Source organism: Antedon bifida, chromosome 3, assembly GCF_963402885.1.
Source record: "Antedon bifida chromosome 3, ecAntBifi1.1, whole genome shotgun sequence".
Lineage (NCBI taxonomy): Eukaryota > Metazoa > Echinodermata > Crinoidea > Comatulida > Antedonidae > Antedon > Antedon bifida.
The window spans coordinates 9,607,638-9,624,893 of record NC_136228.1 but is presented as its reverse complement, the minus strand read 5'-3'; the positions used below and the strand labels follow the sequence as shown (position 1 = coordinate 9,624,893).

At 30.7% G+C, this 17,256-nt stretch overlaps 1 protein-coding gene across 1 annotated transcript in view; it reads left to right on the top strand.

Moving 5' to 3' along the window:
• The window catches only part of LOC144837068 (polycomb group RING finger protein 3-like), a 30,487-nt gene that overhangs the window by 8,987 nt on the left and 4,244 nt on the right, over nucleotides 1-17,256 (top strand). The window contains exons 2-7 of the mRNA XM_078692058.1: nucleotides 451-559; nucleotides 2,279-2,375; nucleotides 4,712-4,767; nucleotides 10,246-10,311; nucleotides 13,698-13,909; nucleotides 14,423-14,503. Coding sequence (XP_078548184.1) covers nucleotides 451-559; nucleotides 2,279-2,375; nucleotides 4,712-4,767; nucleotides 10,246-10,311; nucleotides 13,698-13,909; nucleotides 14,423-14,503 — 621 coding nt within the window. The remainder of the gene's footprint in view (nucleotides 1-450; nucleotides 560-2,278; nucleotides 2,376-4,711; nucleotides 4,768-10,245; nucleotides 10,312-13,697; nucleotides 13,910-14,422; nucleotides 14,504-17,256) is intronic.

Here is a 17,256-nt window from a genome sequence, read left to right as displayed (position 1 = left end):
CCATGAAAAAAAGCTAACTGCTTCTTAATAGTTAATACTGTAACTAGAAGGTTTTAATAAATAGGCAATTTATTCCAATGACAAAAGGTATTTTTGCTAATGGACACATTACAACAAAGTATTTCTTATAAATTTTATGTTGTGTGTACAGTGTATATAGATTAATCTAGTCTAACTACTGTACACATTTCAGTTTCTACAGTACATTCATATTCTATAGTTAGAGAGGCCACATGCACATTTATTAATTTATTCAAATAAGACCGATTCATTATGATTAGAGGTATTCTATTCTCTAAAATAATAAGGATAATGGTATGATTAGTTATATCCAAGTATAAAAAAACAACTGGTGTTTAATATTCAATAATTATTGTGTTTTTTTCCTAATTTTTTTAAAATTTTCTACCAAATAGGTGTAATATTAATTGCTTTTATTGTTCTTTTCAGCTCGGACAGCAGGTTGTTTTTCTTCGGGAAATAAATGATCAAATTACTTGTCGTTTATGTGATGGATATCTTATTGATGCCACCACAATCACCGAGTGTTTACACACATGTAAGTGTTTATTCATTTATCACTGTATGTACAGTACAATAGCCCTGTACTGTAGGTGGTTATGGAATGCCGTAATGTATACTCTTTGTTGTTTTTTGGCTTTTAATTTTTAGTACACTAGCTCTTTTTATTGACATACTGTAATCAATAAAATGTTATCCCTGTGTGTACTTGAATTACACGATTTGGAAACCGTTTGTGATCAACATTGGCTTAAGACAGTAGAACTGTAATCCATAGACATAACATCGGTTCGGGCCTCACTCGCTCCATGGTTCTGGTGGTAGAACAAGTATTATAAAAAGAAAATCTGTTACTGTAATATTTTATTTATCCGTCCTCAGAACAAGTTTCGTAATGTACCATTACAAGTCAAATTCACTAGACATAATCCCATTGTCCAAACTTAACTTACAGTCAATATCATGTCAAATGGATGTTGGTTTAGTACATATGGTGATATGTACTGAGTACTAAATACTAGTTGACAGATATAAAATATTCAATCCTCCATCAAAATAATGATGAATTATGTCAATATACTCTTTCATAAGACATTTATTTTCATGTCAGAGAAAGGGATAAACTTGATTTGATCTTGCTTAGAAATCAATCTGCTTTTGAAGTATACTACTAGAGCTACTTTATAATTACTAACCCTGTATAAGTTTGTAAGTTAACCTACAATGATGATGGGTCTGTAAAACCTCTCAATAAGTTGCCTGTTTTTGTCCATTCAATTTTTCGCAAACTGTTGACGACCATTAACATTTAATTTGGGTCAGTACGAAGAGAGATTTTATTGGCCTGATAGTAGGATAGTTAAAAATAAAGGACAACACATAAGCATAAATGTAATGCATACAGTACATGTAACTGGAGATATTTTAATTTTATTATAAACACCCATTGATAATTTGGAAATTTATTATTTATTTATTTATTTATTTTATACATTGCTATTAATAAAGTTAAAAATAAAAGATTTTTTTATTATTAAAAGTTTGACTAAAATCATCCCGTATTGTCCCTTATATAATTGGCTGTAATTCCATTTAAGCATGTATCTAGTTTCAATTTGGAAGGACATGTCTGATTGCAACTAATTTGAATAATATTAATAGCAGCATAAGAAATAGCTTACATGATATCACAATATTTAAATAAACCTAGCATGTCTAGATGCTTGGAATTACATAAATTAAACAAATGGATATCATGGGTTTTATTACTGATTTAAGATGTATTTGTGTTCTCTTCCCATTATGTTATCGCAAATTGATGATTGCTCCGGGAAATGATGGTCGTTTGTTATTATCGTATGCACCTGTCAAAGGGACGTAACCCATAAACTAAAACTGGAAGGCAATAATGTTTATATTTTGGGCTTTACAAATGATGAATAGAAAATAAGAATATAACCTCCTTTAGACTCCAAGTTTTAACCCTCATCTAGCAATCATCATTATCCCACCCCTGGATCTACCACTTTTACATACCGGTTGTTAGTAAATTATCTTTTAATAATTAAGAATACTGGAAATTAATTTTAGTACCCCCTTATCAGCCACTCCCAATGTCAATGTCCCAAATTTAAACCTTTTTATCAATGCATGACTGCTGATGTGACTTTATGTTCACTAACGGCCTTTCATGAAAATAAAATATTTACCATAATTAATTAATTATAATTTTTGTTCTCTTTTGTTTTACTTTCAGTTTGCAAGAGCTGTCTTGTCAAGTACCTAGAAGAAAATGTAAAATGTCCAATATGTGATATAGTTATACATCAAAGTCATCCATTGAATTACATTGGGTAAATTCTTTTTCTATAATATTTATCTTAATAAAGGAGCAGTAGCAGTGACTATATAAGCGCTCACTTGAAAAACCCAGGGGCTCAAGGGGCGTTTGAATTGACCGCCAATGCCCACTGCATTTTGCATTCTGCTAACGATTTCCGTCGACCTCACCCACTGATTTAAACGGTTATTTAGGAGCAAAAATCAAGCAGAAAAATTATATTTTAAATATATTTTGTTTATTCGGCGCTATGCTGTAAGAAACAGACCCTATGAAATTTTTAAAAAACATCAATGAGTTTTTATGTATGCAAAATAATGTAAATGCTGTACTGTATCCAGTTCTGGACTGCTGTTTACATTATAGGATTTGTAATAAAACATCTCAACAGTGCTTCTGGCATTCTTGTTCTTTTCATTGTTTAAAATCTCTGTATAAATTTCTACGTCTGTTTGTGAATATTCACTCTGTATGAGAAAATGTGTCTTGCTAACCTGTAATGTGATCAAATAGATTATTGATTCCAGGAAAATGTGTATTTATCATAACAAAATAGCATTACTACAAAATCTATACAGTAGTACAGTAGCAGATCTTATACACGGAGGAATTGCCTCCAAGCATACATCATGGAGGTATACCTCCATCCATTCATACATATACCATGCATTCTTGTTGAACCTCTGAGCACCACTTAAGTCCTTTTTACCCCTAGGCTAGGGATTTTGAATGTACTGTGTACACTGCTTTTCCTCTAGTTTCAGCAATAATATTTATGCAAGCAAACTTTGTTGTAGCCTAACTAAAAGGACAATGAGCATTTTTACATGTGCTCATATTACCAAATTAGCAAAAGGTGTTACCATTTTGAACGGCAATTACATTCCAGATTTTATTCATTGTCAAAATTGTTAGCTTTTGATTACTGTACAGTACAGCATTTCAACATTACAATGCAGTATAAAAAAATAAATAAAAGAAATGATTTCTCCATGGTACAATCTCTCTAGTGATTACCTTCTGATATTTATGGTTGTTATTCTGGCTTTTAATTTTATATACATATAAAACGGTTTGAATGCTGAATATGAAAGTAACTGTATAACTTGGAGATTAGCAATATTTATCTAAATTGAAAAGCACAAACATCATTTCAATACGTGGAAAGTGAAAGTGAAGCTCGTTCATGCGTACCTTTGAACTGTCTGTTCAATCGGGGCATTTCGCTTTTCAAATAGGATTTCTGTATTTAAATATTTCAACAAATGAATTAAAGACACTAACACTGTATCATTACACATTGTAGTGTTAATAAATTGATGTTACTTTTGTTTTTTTGTACTCCAACTCTGTAAAATGTGATTAATTTGTATTCAAGCTATTGATTGAAATATATATTTATACTGGGCGATCTCTTCAGTCAAAGACTGGTCTCCCAGAGGGCCCAGTTATGATCAGTGGCTGTGATGTACTAATACACCGGGGGAAACCCCTACTCGTCTTGAAAGATGTGCTAGGTTCTTTAAAGTGCACACAAGCTAGATGTGTACACTGGACCTACGGTTTATAGTCCTTATCCGAGAAGACTCGTTCTACCACCAGAACCATGGAGTGAGTGAGCCTCGAACCTCTGCCGATGTTATGGCAACGTAATTACGGTTCCACTGTCTTAACCGCTCGGCCACTCACTCACTATGATTCCCTATGCAGAAACTACTGTAACAGATTTTACTATTTATTTGTGTCATTTTCCATTCGCAATTTCAAAATACTATTAAACTATTGTAGTTTAATGTTTTTTTTTTATTACAACCCTATTGTTTAATGTACTTTGCATTTTGATAATATAATTTTATGAGCGCTTGTGCCTATTTCTACAAGGAGCAGGTCAATCTTATGAAAGCAGATTTTCTCTGTGTGAAATATGTATTCTTAATTTAATTGTTTCTGATTAGAAACCTATTTTAAATATTAGATGATATTATCATTATCATTAATTTATAATTATTGTGTCCCGTGATTTTTTTTTGTACTGTGCATAAGTTATCCTTATGTGAAAGATTGCCGAACTACTTCCTAAATCTTAACCTAACCCTCTCTCTCACTATAAAGTAAAATGAAGTTTCTCATGAGATCGACATGTAAAGTCCATAGTCTAAACCACGACTACACAGACAGCTTTAGGTCAATTTTTTACTCACACATTATAGATGACTAATGAATATTCATGTTTATTTTGTGACGTTTCATGAGGATGTACGAAAAGAAATATCGCATCCCAGTAATTTACAGGGTATTTTCAAAATCATACTGTTTTAAAATAATTATTTTTACAACATTTTTTCTTAGATTTGATCGAACAATGCAAGATATAGTATATAAATTAGTACCAGGTCTTCAAAAAAGTAAGTTTTTAAATTGTTTATTTTTATTAATTTAGAGAGTTTTAAGTATAATTATCCTTTAAATAATATATTTAGATATGGTTATCCATTGGTTTAGTACCCACCAAAATATGATAAAATGATTTTTAAGCATAATGGAAAAAATTTAGTTTTATAAAAACAAATGGCGAACTAATTAATATTTCAGGCACGCAAAAGTATAAAATATATAATTCCATGTCATCATGTTAGGATTCAATATTTCAATATAATTTCTGACTTAGATGTGTTTATATAATGACCATACTGTACAACTCCAAGCAACGATCTCCTACCCCACCCACAGTACAGTACAGGCAGGGAGATGTTTATTTTACATCTCCCTGGTACAGGTAGGTCATAAAAGTACATGCTGTTGTATAGCTCAATAATATTAAGGGTGTGGATGTGGAGTTATTAATATCAGTAATATCCTTTTTCATTCCCATACTACTGTATTAATGTAACTAAGCTATGAATAGAATAGGAAAACAGACGGTATCCAATCTTACTTTGTGATTACCATCATATTATTTAAATAATTTTCTACTTAAGTATATACCACTTAATAAATAATATATTCAGAATGTCTCTCTTCTCCACGCATTGCATCCTTAATATGCATTAAAACTACAACTGTATATTGATCATATTTGATAGAAATTTAATATTATTTATAAATAGAATTATAATATTCTTATACTATGACGTTATCCAAATTCCTTCACTTGCACTGATGAAGGGCTAGTGTTGCCCGAAAGCTCTGCTAACTTTTCTGGCTGTTTTACTTCTCGTTTTGATTTAGCTTTTATTTTGTATCTCCATTGAGATCCAGCCACTGATACCCACAGCATTGTCATTTTTTCAGTAATTTGCCTTTGGATTTAGAATATTATAATAATATTTTTTTTTTTCAATTTTGTTTTTTTAAAATTTAAGTAATTTCATTTATCTTTTCGAATTATTAATTTACCGTAAATAAAGTGTAAAGCACAATATTTATTTTAATCGTTAATTTCTGGGAAAAATTTAGGTGTCTAAAAATGAGTTTAAGCATGGAGCTATAAAATTATTCTAATTTTATAGCTCCATGGTTTAAGACTATACTGTGTCTGTAGATATCTCACACCATTATAAACTTTGATCGAATGTCAGCCTAAATATTTTTCTGAGAGATTTCTGTGCATCTTTGAGGTTAATATGTTTGCCTAAAGACCAGTAAGATAAGGCAAAAAACCGTGTAGCTTGTCGCATGTAGAATCTGTACAGTATCCTGAGTGAAAATAGTCTGCTCCGCTTTGTGTGTAAATGGTCATAAGGAATAACATAGATTCTTCTATATTTTTATTACCATTACTGCTCATCTGTGTAAATTGGCCTTTACCTAAAATAATAATTGTTTTAAACAAACCTTTATTTTTGGAAGCACAAATTTTAATTCTATTAAAATAAACTCTTTAAGTTTTATTCAGCAGAAACAGATGCAAATACAACAACCATGGATTAAAAATGAGACAGTAGTAAATGCCATTTTGAAGTCCATTTACTGTACCATCTGTAAAGTCAAGTTTAAACAATTTTTGTGAGCACAACTTTAGCAGAAATGCAGTCAACCAAAATAAATGGTGCATTTGGCGCTATGCAGCAGAAACAGGCCCTAATAGTCAGAATGCTGGTTATAATTATTGCTGTGCACTTTTATCTAGTTACAATGCAAGATAACAGAGAGCCAAACTAACATTGGATAACAATATATACAGCCTAATGCCATTTTGAAGTCCATTTACCATGATCCATAAGTCAAGTTTAATTTGTCATGTTGAAAGCAGTCATAACTTATACCAGATGGTAGTAGAGAAATCAATCAAGCATTACTCATTAATCAAAGTAGCTTGTATTGTATAGCTACAGTATAACATTAGCTTTATTTCTACTTTAGACTAATCTTCTTTGTTTGCTTCTAGCCAGACATGCAACGGATTTCTTTCATTTCCTTTCTGTTGCTACACTGCCAGCCGAGTTGTGCCAGCCATGATAACCATGAAAAGAAAGTTGTAATGGGATAATAAAAAGATTCTTTTAGGCCAATGTGTCGAATCCCAGTTTCTATAGTATGACCATGTCCAAGTCAACATGTCCAAGTTGACACGTCCAAAACCCATATTGCCGACTGTATTGAAACTCACAAAAATTGTTTTGTGATTTATAAAGTCTAAGTATTACCTATGATATCTTGGTGTTTTGTAATGTCTTTATCATTCTAAGCCAACATACATGCAGCCCAGCGAAACCTACACCAAACCCATGTAATTGAAGGAAACATTTCGTTGATTGGTTGTATATTAATTAATAATTTTTAATTTCCAAAAATGGTGTAAATAAAAGCTCTTGTGGGTAGGGTGGGTAATAATAAAAAAAATAAATAAAACAATACAAATTGTTTTACTGTCAAACAATCCAAAGTTCTCCTACTGTACTGCAGTGTAAATCTTCAAAATCCACTTTAAATCTATTGTAATCCTATGAATATAGGAGGAGTTTAGGACAAAGGTGTAACATTTTACTGCTATTGTTCATTGTTAAAGTACAGGGCTGGCATTAACCATTAATCTTTTTTGCTTACGCAGACCTCTTCTACTGTTTACAGTACTTGTAGTAGTCTTTACCTTTCTTAGTAGCCAGATGCAGTGCTACTGAAAGATAGTGCTAGCTCGAACCAAATTAAACTTATGAATGGTATTGGTATATGTTTCCTTTGGTTAAAGCATACCCCGCCAACAAAATGACAGATTTTTAATACCCCTTTCACATTGATTAGCAAATCCCCAAAGTTTACGCACACCAGAGTGTACACCATCAAAAACAAACCTGTATTGACGCCCCAGTGTACTGTACTGTATGTAAACCTCAGAGTTTTTACCTAAAGTGATGTGAAAAGATTCACTGTTTTGCAGGTTACAATATCAGGCAGCGGCGACTGTTAAAAAGTCATTTTTGATTCAATAGTGAATACTGATAAATTATACTGTAGCTCCCCATACAATGTGTAACAATTTACAATATTGAATACTGTACATAACAAGCTTTTCACACACGATCGTACATTGTGAATTGATGCGTTTAATTGCCATTAACCAATCGCAATACTGAATATAGGCTATGAAATAATCATACAATAATATTCACTTTGACCAATTACAATAGTTAATTTTATTTATTTCAGTCCTTCATTAATAAACGACATTCGCCACTCAAAGAATTAGAAATATGTTTTCTTACTCTAAATGATCAAGTACAGTTAAGCGCTTCAGTTGAATTTATGAACTAAACTATATATTTTAAATGCCGTATATGGATATTATATTAATAATGATATGGAGGATACAAAATTATTTAAGCATTGTGCTACTCGTTTTGGAAAGGCTAATTGTCGGTTTATCCCAGTATATCTTAGCTGTAAACCTTGGCAAAAAATATAAAGTACTATTTTAATAATTTAACTATATGTAAAGCAAAGAGAAGATAAAGTGAATATAAAGAGCTGTTATTAACTTTGTCCCAGTAACATACAGTAGGTCAATTCATCCCCAAGCAATTAGCCTGTTTTGTTGATTGCTGTTTAATGTTTTTAACATTCAGCAACAGGAGAATTATGAAGGCTCAATTGTTGCTATTATTACTAAGCAGGTGGTAGATTGTAAACATTGTCGTTTTATACGCGCACTATGCACATGGTATAATATTTATTTGTTATCAATGCACTGTACTTGATCCATTTTCTGTGCTTTTTTCACTACAGTACAAACCTGTTTTTCGTTCACAGTTTTTTGGAGACACTTTTAAATAAAAAAACAGAAAGTAGGCTTCTGACTAAACTAAAACACTACTACATATACTTCTAACAGAAAGGTTTATTTCATGTTAATTTCAGAATTCACATGCATAGATAAATGATAACATAAACTGTGTGTAAACAAAATAAATAAATAAAATGTTACTATATTCAGTGAATACAAAACAACAGTTGTTCATTCGTTCAACATGTAATTTAAACTAATTTGATAAACGGTCAGCAAAATTTAAACCCGCATTCTATTTCTCTCAAAACGTTTTCCGTCACTCCGATATTACGCTTCCAACGTTCCATATAAATGGCAAAAAATATTTAGAAAAATCTATTTAAAAATATAGTTACAGTAACAAACAAACTGTATAATATTTCTGATGAGGAATGACTGGAAGTAGATGACACTCTGTACAAGGTTAAACTGTAAAAGTCAAGGCAAATTATGATAATTATGGAACAAAATGTCAACTCCTACATTTATTTTAAAAAGAAAATTGTTATCATTTTAAAAATTTGTAAGAAAATTTATTTCTGTTTGGACTGTTTATTCAAAGGAAAATAAAATGCCATAGCAAGATTTAAAAATGAAATTGTCCTTTTCATGAGATGTTTTTTTTTTGGTCTTCTGTGGGTTCGTCCCACTTTTATTATGATACTCTGTTATATATATGTGTACATTCATATATTTTTTTTTACATATTTTTTTTCGTGAGATGTTAATAAGAAGAGATAAATAAAATATTGAGTTTAGATACAGTATGGGATTTAATTACATGAGCTATCTGTACGCAATTTCTATGAGAGAGTTCAAATAAAAGATCGCATAGTGAGCAGCTGTAGGTTTTGACATTAACCATACAAAGTACACAGGAAATAAAGTACATTATGGTACAATGGGAAGAGAAAAAAAATATGTGAAAAAGAACAAAATATTATTTTTGTTAAATATACGCTTTTGTCTTGTTTGTAGTTTAAATTTTAGTTTGTTCTGTGTACCCAAGGTAAACATTGCATTCGATATTATAATACCCTCATTTTAATTGGGTGGGTAGGTATCTATGGGTGAATTCTGAAACCTTTCGGAAGTTTACATTGTACTGTATTATGTAATGAATGGTACTAATGAAATGTAACCTCTGTAGCCTATCAGAGTTACATCAGATGTATCCATCGGAGTTATAGTTACATTTAATATCTCTATCGAAGGTACATCAGAGTTGAGGTATTAGTGGAGCATGGAAGTATCTAATTATGTACCAAGTTACCTGATCACACAAGCATATACTGTACTACTGTATTACTATAGTACTGTACATTGGTTGTATTATTTTATACCTTCATGGTATACTGTACTGTACTAGTTTCTTGTATAATAATAATTATTAGTAAAACCTATAATTCAAAATTGTAGATTAATGATCTACTGATTTTAAGATTTGTTCATTGATTCTTTCTTCAATAATTTAACAGTTAAAACTTAATTATTTAATTAATATGTTAATATATTTCTTGATCTGTAATTTGTACAATACACACAATTATTTTTGTTTTCTTATATTTATCATATCATTTTGCATATTAGTAAAGTAATATTTATTTGTTTTTTCTTTAAGGAGAAGAAGAGCAACAAAAAGAATTTTTTGATAATTACGGCAAGAATGAAGAAGAAGAAAAATCAGGTTTGTTAATATTTTTATCATTGAAATGTCACTTAAAGGATGATAAGTTGTCAATATTGACTTTGTTCTCGAGAAAATTAATGAATTAATCTAAATGTTTATTCGTTTATCAGTTTATTGCACATCTAGTATTAATTTATAATCTTTATTAATTTTACTTTTTAATCACTCAATCCAGTAGGTATCTTTGTAATTCTATGTACCTGCATCGAAATGCTTAATTGTCCAATATAAATTTATTCAACATCTACATTTCTGCCACCTAGTATTACCTAGCTTAAACTCTGTCTACATTATCAAACAAGTTTGACAAAAAAAGTGTAATGTGCCCAAATATAGTAGTGATATCCCCAAATATGATAGTAGTGATATGACATCATCATGTCCATATATGGGCACGTCACATTTTTTTTGGTCACATTAAGTTTGATAGTGTAAACAAAGCTTAAGTGATGCCATAGTGTGACATATACGAATAATGCGGATAAGAGTTTGATAGTGTAGACAGAGCTTTAATTGTCCATTAACACCTACCCTGAACAAGACTGTTTTAACTATCTACAGGGTAGCACGGTATAACCCACTTTAAATAGTTATAACTAGACTAGAGCAATATTTTTGTTGATGTTGTCATGTTTTCTGGCAATTAAAGTTAAAAGTAAAATACAATGATCAGGACCTACCCTTCAGTTTTTGGTACCTACCCTAAGTAAATCTTGCCCCTTGTGTATACAGTGAGTTCATAAAATAATAAAATAATAATACTAATAGTGAGTGAGTGGCCGAGCGGTTAAGACAGTGGAACCGTAATTACGTAGCTATAACATCGGCAGGAGTTCGAGGCTCACTCACTCCATGGTTCTGGTGGTAGAATGAGTCTTCTCGGATAAGGACTATAAACCGTAGGTCCAGTGTACACATCTAGCTCGTGTGCACTTTAAAGAACCTAGTACATCTTTCGAGACGAGTAGGGGGTTACCCCAGTGTTAGTACATCACAGCCACTGATTATAACTGGGCCCTCTGGGAGACCAGTCTTTGACTGAAGAGGTCGCCCAGTATAAAAAATATTTCAATTCATAGTATGAAGAGTTATATAAAACATGATTGATTGGAACAAACTAATCGAGAAAGATACACATGATGGATACTATAATCATTAAACATTGTCATGTACATAATAATACTAATAATTCATCAAGTTATTGCCATCAATTAATATTAATACAGTAATAATATTAAAGTAAAGCATATGAGGAAATCGGAAATAAAAAAAATATATAATGATCGTAATAAGGTACTGTTATTTTCACTTCAAAGCAAGATTAGAAAAAAAAATCCAACAAAATGGTACACCAGGTTTTGATGTGTTAATATTTCCTCACTGGTGGGTGATTCAACAAGGAAACAATCAACATTCATTGTTTCTCTTTGTTTAGAAATTCAATACTCAGCTCAGCATCTTTGTTTTTAATTTTCTTTTCTTGAAATGGAATTTTGTATTTTGTATAATAAATTTTTATATTTTACTATTTGTTTTTTTCAAGTTGGTATAGAAAAAAAAACTACTATATTTTTACGTGTTTATTTCTGTCAGTATAGACAAATGGCATTTTCTAGTACATTATTACAAATATCTGTTTGTGTTTAATTTAACATTGTAACATGCCATCAAGAAAAAAATAAATTTAAAAAATAAAAAATTCCTCTCCTTCATATTTCTGAAATCTTGGGAAATCACATTTTTCAGTTTTTTTGTATCTTCGCAAAAACAGTTACAAAACAAAATGATGACGGTGGTATGTTGGGATGCTCCCACTTGAGGGATTACGTACCATCCCACTAAAAATTCTTGTCTCCCACTTTATCATCTATGGTGAATAGGCTATAGTTGGTTACTGTAAATCCATGTAGAATTACCAACGGCAACCGTTTCTGTTTAGAAATACCAACTTAGTGCAAACATTGTGATTTAAACATTTTAAAAGCCCACTCGTCCAAGATAGTAAAACACAGCCATTTAAAAACATACAAATGGTACTGTACTGTATACAAAGTGGATAACGATGACAAGTCACAGTAAACGATTTAATTCATCTGCTCAGCAGGTGCTTGAATATTGGAATGCTTTCTTTCATTGTAAGCTGTTTTAGATCGATTAAAGCTAAAGGGAAAATGACAAGAACGTAGGCAGGCGGTGTAAAAGACAGAGCCATAAATGAGCACTGTCCGATGTAGATTAAATGAAGAGTAATAATATTTTTAACTATAAACATTTTCATCATTGAAAATGAAACAAATTAGTAACTGTTTGTCATGTTTCACTACCTCCAGGCAAAATATGTGTAATTTATCACAGACAAAGCTTGTATGAGCATAGCTATTATTTAGGTGGTAAACATCTGGAATTAGTGGTTTAATGAATGGATAAAGTAGATGAATTAATGCGTGCAGACGTACTGTGAGTAGTTATTATGTAAATTAGGTATGCTGTGTAGTAGTAGTTTATACATAATTAAAACAAACACTTCACATTAGTTATAGATATAAATAAATTGATTGATTAATCAATGCATACAGTATTTTTGATATGTGATTTTGTCAATAATTATTATTATACAAATATCAACCCTTCTAATTATGGAACGCAGTTTACGCAACATTTCGATGATATGAATTTTATGACGCGATATGTGAATGAAATGCATCGATAAAGTACCAAATTATAAGCCAACTGCTTGGTTGTAGTCCAATGACTTTAACTTATTTATTTTTGTTACACCTTATTTATAGGGTGACCCTAAAATCAAGGGGCCTCTTAATAAGTGACAGTGGCTGTGTGTATACTAGTACACTGGGGTAACCCCCTACTCATCTAAAAAGATGTACTAGGTTCTTTAAAGTCAATAAAGATATAATGAACAAAAGTATAAATATTAGCATGGGTAACTGACACATTTGATTATAAAATCCTAATTGATCATCTAGATAACACACTTAGATTTGTTCGTATAGTAATCTAAATTATATAATACTGTAAGTGCATTAACATTTACAGTTTAAGTATTATTGTTCATTTTATAGTTTGCTTTAAATTTCATAGCATCACATTAATGTTTATTATCCCAGTATATTTATCTAAATTATATATGTTATTTTAAAATAAAAAAGAAAAAGAAATACAAAAAAAAAAAAATGCAACATGTAAAACACTAAATTTAAGAAAAAATTAGGAAGCTTTGCTGCAAAAATGTGACCAACCCATGTTCGACTATTGTCAAAGAAGGTTCTCTGCAGACAGTAAAGGAAGATGATAATAAATTGAAATGTGCTTTATTCAAAACAAGCAATACTTTATTATAAGAATTATATATCTTTTATTTGCAGAAACTGAAAAGGAAAAAGAATTAGAAGATGAGATAAAAGAGGAAGAAGGGGATTACCACAGAAACGATGACCAAGTCAAAATACAATTAGAACGAAACACAGAAAATTGGAGACAACTGCGAAAGAAGTACATTCGTATATCATCGCAGGCAACGATAACTCACCTTAAAAAGTTACTAGCGCATAGATTAAAACTCGATAAACATACAGAGGTAGGTTTTACTCTTTGGTTTTATTGCCCTTGATGTTTCCATCATGCTTCGCTAGACTATGGAGCTGTTAAGTCGAAAAGTCATTCTGCACAATGATCCTGCAAAATAACTGCAAACTCAATATTCATCGTTGTGAAAATCAAAGGTGATCAGTGAAGGAATTCAATGAATAGTTGCCGCCTGTCCTACACATTCTGGCTTTCATAATCTTGCAAGTAAAAAATGTCTAGTCTATTTCGTGCCTAGCTTACCTCGATAAACCGACATTGGCTTATTCTCTCTAAAGAAGAGAGCAACAACTCAAATTTAGGGCAGGGTTCATGGAATGTACCATTATCTGACAGGGGTGTTTCATAAATTGTTTATATAATCAAGTTGTAGCTCTCTTCTCTGAGAGAATACGGCAATGTTGGGTTATCCAGGTAAGCTAGCACTCATAGACTAACAACATCACTTTTGGTTTGTGTAATCTAATGAAATCTATCCAAATAATGTACTTGCTTTCTTCTACAGGTTGATATACTTTGCAATGAGGAGATACTTGGCAAGGACCACTCACTAGAATTTGTTAGCGCAACTAGATGGCGTAGTAAGGTAAGTTACCGTACATATTACCTTAGTACTAAATCCCAAGTATGCTACCGGTACTTGATATAAAAAAAGCTTAGCTTTTCGTCACTCCATCTGCCTAAATTTGGGAGCTTTTGATTTCACTATTTCTCTAGAGCAGTACTGTACGTTAGCTTCAGCTATTGAATTAACATTTCTGATGACTATGATTACTGTATTTTGCTCATGTATCTACACTTAAAGTTTGATTTCCAAGCGAATATACACAGTATGCAGAAGGAAAGCTATTTTAAACACACATGACATAGTCAGGTTGATTATTCAATTTCATAGGTCTTCATGTGGTAACCAAAATCACTGGACTTAATTTTTTCTTCATTGATTTAAAAGTCCAAAGATCCCTATTTGTATTAAATCGCAATGCAATGGACTTTCTCCCTTTCCACAAGTGGTTTGTACTGTATATAATACCCATTGCTTCTGTTTTTTTGTCAGACAAATATATGACAAAATCATACTTGAAAATTAAGAATTAATTAATAATTAACGTATACTACATTATAACTTGAAAAATGGTAACATTTAAAAAATTAATAAATTCTCACTAAATTCAGATTCAATTTTCTGGTACCCGAGTTTGAAAATTACCAAATTATCTAGATTTTTTAACTCTTAAAACAATAGTAATTAATTGTGCTTGTGAGAGAAAACAGCTGAAAGCTAAGCTCGAATGCAGTCTGCTAGAATGTATAAAACATTATTTGTAATCCCATATCATATTGAAACCCTAGCTTGCAATTTGACTTTAGGGGGTGAAACTTGTACTGAATAATGAAATTCATAGGATTAAATTCACACTTATTAAAATTCAATGCATTTAAAATAATACTTGGTAGAGAAAATTATGTTTTGATTTGTTTATTGTTGTTATTGCTACTGGAGTACGGTAATACGTGTGAAGGTTTGGTTGAGACATGATTAACAATACATTAATTATATATACTGTAAAAATTATCCACATAACCGGTTGCTTTAGAATTTCTGATATATGCCTGTAAATTATATGTATCTCTTAGGGGATCCCGCTTAGTGGATTAATAAACTGAAAGATGAGGACATATCAATTTGATCTCTGTTATGCATGCATACAGTATAATATTGATAACTAGTGCCTGTCCGCCATACCCCTCCCGCCATACCCCGCCGAGTCGCTATCCAATAAAAATTGAACAATACCACGAAAGCCTTGGTGGTCTAATGGTTAGGACATCTGCCTATCAAGCAGAAGGCTCTACGTTCGAAACTCGGTTTGGGCGGCTTTTTACGATTCTCACAAATTTATCATTATTATTGTTTCTAAATTAATTAATACATTTTCAGTATATCACTGGGCAGTTTGAATGTCTTCTACTGTATGTCTGTAAATTATATAATGGATTTTTTATTTTCTTTATTTGAAATGGTAATATAAACAGTAATAATATATATTTCTGTGTAGACACTAACCTGAATGATAAAACATAAAAATAACAATATAAAATTATTTAAAATTCAGTTACATTACATACAATTTTAATGAAATAAATCAATTCTGTATAAATACCATTACCAGTTAATCATTAAATTTGTTTAATTAGTCTAAACACGAAGGAATTAATTTTATTACATTCATGATCTAAAGTAGTTCTTTATGTGTAGTTAGTTAGATACGATCTTTACACTGTTTTCAGATGGATACTATATCACAGTCCTGTGGGAAAAATTATCATCTATTTGCTGAGGTTATGTCTAGTTAAGATATTCAGGGATAATGTACAGTAGTAACATACAGTACAATGCATAAATTGATGAAACAGCTTGTTTTTAGATTTGAATAAATTTTAATGTCATGCCATATTTCCTTTCTGCTAAATCCATTAAATTCAATATTTATATAATTATTTTATTACTTAATAATAATAATAATAATGATGATAACAATGTAATATTTTTAGTTTAAAAGATATTGTATATTTTCAGTATCATCTCCAGTATTAAACACTTAGTAAGAAGAAAATTAAAAAAGAAAAGTAATGAAGAAATTAGTTTAATGTTGAAATGATTTTTGCAATCAATTTTTTCAACTAAATTGAACCCAACTGTGATATACACTTAGACAGAAAATAATGAAAATTGTAGCATCAATAGATAGATGACAAATAATTAAAATGCTATCCATCTGCATAAACTACTGTATTAACATATTATTATAGACCATTCTTATCACAGTCCCATTCTCATGATATGACGGAGAAAACCGCTGTGGTACGACCAATGGATGTAATATTTGGAAACCCATCCACACACTTTCAGACAAAAAAGTATTAATAATTAGTTTCTGTGTCAGAATAGAAATTTAATTTGCTAATTTTTTGTGCAAAATAGAATTTCAAGGTATATATATATATATAACATTTATTCATTAATGGTAGTAATAACAATTATTAATGACAACAATTGTTTACAATAATGCAAGAGAAAATAAAAGAAATAAAAAGAAAAGCAACTACATAGAAAAAGTATATAAATATTGAAAGAGCAGAATCAAGTAGTTCTCATTTGAAATTAGACATCAAATATATGAATTTGAAATTAAAATTCAGTTCCTAAAACAAAATATATGAATAATGATTGACAACATAACTAATTAACCAATTAAGTATTAGTGACTACTACCCAGTTAGAATACAGATTCAACATATTTCACGCAGTAACCAAACACAATGTAAAAACAATAA